Source organism: Oncorhynchus keta, chromosome 31 (genome assembly GCF_023373465.1).
Source record: "Oncorhynchus keta strain PuntledgeMale-10-30-2019 chromosome 31, Oket_V2, whole genome shotgun sequence".
Lineage (NCBI taxonomy): Eukaryota > Metazoa > Chordata > Actinopteri > Salmoniformes > Salmonidae > Oncorhynchus > Oncorhynchus keta.
Window position 1 is genome coordinate 13,917,195 of NC_068451.1, and position 4,955 is coordinate 13,922,149.

Below are 4,955 nucleotides of genomic sequence, written 5' to 3' on the forward strand. Positions count from 1 at the left end.
ACCTATGATGAGAATTACAGGCCTCTCTCATCTTTTTAAGTGGGAGAACTTGCACAATTGGTGGCTAACTAAATACTTTTTTGCCCCACTGTATATACTGTACTCTATATCATCTACTGCATCTTGCAATATTTATGTAATACATGTATCACTAGCCACTTTAAATTATGCCACTTTATGTTTACATACCCTACATTACTCATCTCATATGTATATACTATTCTCGATACCATCTACTGCATCTTGCCTATGCCGTTCTGTACTATCACTCATTCATATATTTTATGTACACATATTTACAGTATGTACATGTACTTTATCCCTTTACACTTGTGTGTATAAGGTAGTAGTTGTGGAATTGTTAGGTTAGATTACTCATTGGTTATTACTGCATTGTCGGAACTAGAAGCACAATGCTACACTCGCATGAATTAATTAATTAATTAATGCCACGCATCTATATGCATTACCGAGTCATCAACTGAGGAAGTTATGTTAGCACACAGGGTCTAAGATTTTGTCCGTTTCTCCATGGAACAGGTTCCAAGAACTGACTCTCTATGGGGACCCAGTTGATGGTTGCACCATGGAGCAACAGCACATCGAGCAAACTATCCACCGCCTCTGAGCAGGATCCCTTAATCACTGACACAGCGCATGCATTCTCCCTAACCAAATTAGACATGACATTTAAGGACCTAAATTAAGGGTGGAAAACAAGCTACGCTGTTTATAGGCAAAAGTGGAGCTTAGTGTTTGGCTGTCTTTTGGGCAAACTGGGGGTTCCGGTTGAGGTGATGGTACTCACAGCACTGACAAAAGAATGTGAAATTGCCTCTGACACGCTCCCTCCTTCTCAGAGTTAGAATACCCACTGATAGCCGTTTGAGATAAAACATGAATTGCACTTCAGAACATGGGTGTGTATTATGATACATTTTTGTTGTGCCATTCTTTCTAAATCAGACAAAAGGGTGTGGTAAATAAAAAGGTATCTGGACTACAACTGTGAACAGAAGTTGTGCAGCACTGAATTCTACAGCCAGGAATCTACTTCCACAACCCCTTGGTATTATGAGGCTGTTAAGTGACTCGACAGATTTATAGCCTGTAAATTACAGGAAAATCAGGTGAAGTAAGGTCACTATGCTCTTGAAAAGATTATCGGGTGACAGCATGTAATCTTTGTTGATCAATCTCATATGGTGAGAGAGCTTTATGATTGGCTGAAGGTTGCAGAGCGTTGCTTTCTCTCAAGTAACAGCATGCACTGCAGCTCTGCCAAGTGAGTCCTACAGCCATTGGCATTCACTGCATTATGTTCACCATGCAAACATTGCCATGTGATAGGGAGCTGGATAGCCAATTGCACTTTAGATGAAGTCGTAGATGAAGTTCAGTTCATGGTAAACACACCAGAGGGCCGAATTATTACTAAATTGTATATTAGTAAACAGTATAGGATGCCCTCTTCTCTTTTACTGAATCAAAGATATATGACAAAGGTCAATTATTCTAATACAACATCTCTGGGAGCATCACATTACATATCCATCAAGTTCAACTCTACCAAATATTTAGTGAAGCCAACTACATATTTTTGCTGAGTTTCAGGCCAAATGAGACATTACAAAAGGGCTCTGTCTGTCTGTCATGTAATCTCTGAACAGTATGTCCCATAGGTCAGGATCTCATTGTCAAACTCAGATGAGTAACTTGATTGTTAGCTCAGGGTTTATTGATGTTGAACAATGTAAATAATTATTTTATTGTTTTTCAGTGGATGCAATACTAGGAAGAGCCTTATATGGTGTCAGCACATACTCAATGGAAGGAAGAAACCCAATGACCCTCTGCTTTGGCAGAGCTCCAAGTCCTATCAAAGTCAAATGAATAGACCTATACACTCAATACATTGTTTCCCCAATTCCCCTCCCCTTCTCCGACAAGGATAGAGTTATACTAGTAAAATGGGAACATTCCTGCAACAGGAACACAACCAGCTGCTAAACACACAGACAAACAGGAATTGTTGTTGACCAGCCAGCTGTTTACTGCATGTCTCAGTCAAAGCGGAAGAGAATGATGAATTCGATATTGCATTGTACTCTGAACTTAGTAAACATCTTATAAGTATAAACTACATCCACTCCCCATACTGACTTTATTTTAAGCCTTGCGAAGTGTTAAGGAAATCTATCACGTACCCGAATGACATGAAAGGGCTAAGGGACAGGCTGTAGTACAGACACGCACCACGTGAACACGATAGTCGCCCCTTATATGGTCATGAGGGCGCTCTTTGACTGGAGCGTTTGAGTTCAGTAGGATTCGGAGAAATCAGAAACGTACTCCATGTTCTAACCACTGATGTAAATCAAACGTATACAGCACGTTTTGTGCATAAGAGATCGTGCATTGTGATGCATTGACAGATGCATCTGCACAAAATATGCATTAAAAAAAAGTTTATTACCATAATGTAATAATTGTAATTGATATAATCCGAACATTAATCAATTATGGTTATTTCAACAATCCAGCAAATCTTCGTTAAACATTTGAAATATCAAGCATTTTAGAGTGGAGGGATGATATTGAAAATAATATTGCATGAAAACAATTGAATGATAGCTAATTGTGATAAAATACTTCTCAGTCAAAGTTTTTTGATTTCATGGGTTGTGGAATATAGCAATTTGCACCAAGAAATAAGTCCGGTGTGTGACAATTTGAGGTTGTTTTAAAAACATCGTTCATTTGACCCACATAATATAGCTAGACAGTTACGAGTTACGTGTCCAGTTGGCTAGATGTGCCAAGACTGAATATAATCAGGGGAATTGTGCTTGTCGGGCTTTAAATAAGATATGAATAGTCAGAGTTGTGTTCAGAAAATGTATGTCATACATACGGAATTATATAATAAAATAAATAATGTTATACTTTGTACGGAAAATAATAGAAATTATGATTCTCACTATTTGAAAAAAATTGAATGATTGTCGCACCCACATTGGAAATGGTACATTCCGGATCCTACGTCATCTATTGTTTACAAAATATCGAGAGGATTACTTGATTGCTTGCTTTTCTGCCGAGCAACGTGGTGAGAGGAAGGAACTGAGCTACGCTCCCATTCATTTCGAAAATACAGCTGAGAAACATACAAAATACCACAAAATGCCTTGTCGAAAGGAGAACTACATCCTCTTGGAGCAGTCTGTTACCGTCGATTCGAAAGAAGTGGACGCTTTGGTCACGAAAATCGGCGAGGCGCTGCAGCTTCACAACAATAGTGCTAATCAAAAGACGATGTCGTGTCTCCACGGTCTCAACGGCAACTGCAGCAGTAGCAACATCAAACAAGCTAACAACAACAACAATGGCGTGGCCCAACAAAAACGAACCGGGTGCTGCATACGGCTTCGAAACCGGGGGCAACGTAGTAACAGAGCTAGTCCATACAGCTTCCCTGGCTCAAGTAACCAGGAGTGGGACAATTTCAAACCTTGGAACCGAAAGAGGATCAGCGCAGCTGTCGAGAACGACGACCCACATCAGTTACTTCAGGAATTAATATTGTCTGGGAATCTAATCAAAGAAGCGGTCAGGCGGCTGCAGTTCTCAACGACGGAGTGTGGAGATCTTTCGGACAATCTGTAATGCTGATGATGCGGACAATGTATTCATTATCGAGATGTTACGGACAAAACGAAAATACTATTTTGCTGACCTAGCCAGCTATGACGTTATACTATACATGTTTAACGATTAAATATGTTATGGTGGTAACGTTAGTATGTCTAATTTGTGACCGCTAATTTAGCCAATTAACGTTAGCCATGTTTGAAACTCCACCTTTTGATGGTTCATTTAGATTTTTGTTTATGGGTTGGGACTCCTTTTCACTATTCGCTTGCTTAGTTAGTAGCTAGTTATGTAAACCAAGTGAACGCTTTACGTTGACCTTGTTTACAAATCTAATCTCTGGCCGCCAGTATTGCCTGTTTTGTATTTGTCCGTTTAAATTTGAAACTATTCAAATCAAAGGTCTTACGTTACTAGTGAGCATGCTAGGCTAGCGTCACACTCATGCCAGGATGAATTCCAAACGTCCCTAGCAGCCCAACACTGACGGCAGCTTTGTATTTCCTTTACAAAGAAGGAACGGGATCAACAACCAGCTACCAAAACCGTGTAAGAGCCGGAGGCAGGCGACATTTCAAATGGTTGACTAAATGTCTCTTCGAACTGTCTGGGGGCGGTGTATTTTTTTTTATAATGATGGGACACTTGTGCTTAACCTTATAATTCCAATGCGGATTTGTGTTTATCATTTTCCAATTGTCTGTCAAGTTATTTACCATGACCACTTCGCAACGAAGTATTTCATAATGTTCCTGAGTATTCAGGCCTTTTGTTGTCTTAAAATAAACACGGTGTTTTTTTTCTTCAATGTGGTGTGTGTATGCTTTTCGCCATCAGATAAAGGTTCCAATAAAATATAGTAACTGCAGCATATGGGAAGCCTGTCGACACACTACTATACAAAACGCTGCCCCACGTACACTGAACAAAAATATAAACATGCAACATTTTTTAATATTTTAGTGGTTAGAGCGTTGGACTAGTAACCGGAAGGTTGCAAGTTCAAACCCCCGAGCTGATAAGGTACAAATCTGTCGTTCTGCCCCTGAACAGGCAGTTAACCCACTGTTCCTAGGCCGTCATTGAAAATAAGAATTTGTTCTTAACTGACTTGCCTGGTTAAATAAAGGTAAAATAAACATTTTAAATAAGGTAATCAGTATCTAGTGACCACCATTTGACGCATGGAGCGCGACACATCTCCTTCGCATAGAGTTGATTTTGGACTGGAGGTTTTTGTCCCGCTCCTCAATGGTTGTGCGAAGTTGGTGGATATTGGCGGCAAGTGGAACATGCTGTCGTAC

General features: G+C 39.8%; 1 protein-coding gene across 1 annotated transcript; it reads left to right on the forward strand.

Moving 5' to 3' along the window:
* Positions 1-3,077: 3,077 nt before the first annotated feature.
* Positions 3,078-4,459, forward strand: LOC118364499 (GSK-3-binding protein-like). Its single transcript, XM_035746074.2, has one exon. The coding sequence runs from the start codon at positions 3,184-3,186 to the stop codon at positions 3,664-3,666; it is 483 nt and encodes a 160-aa protein (XP_035601967.1). The 5' UTR covers positions 3,078-3,183; the 3' UTR covers positions 3,667-4,459.
* Positions 4,460-4,955: the final 496 nt, after the last annotated feature.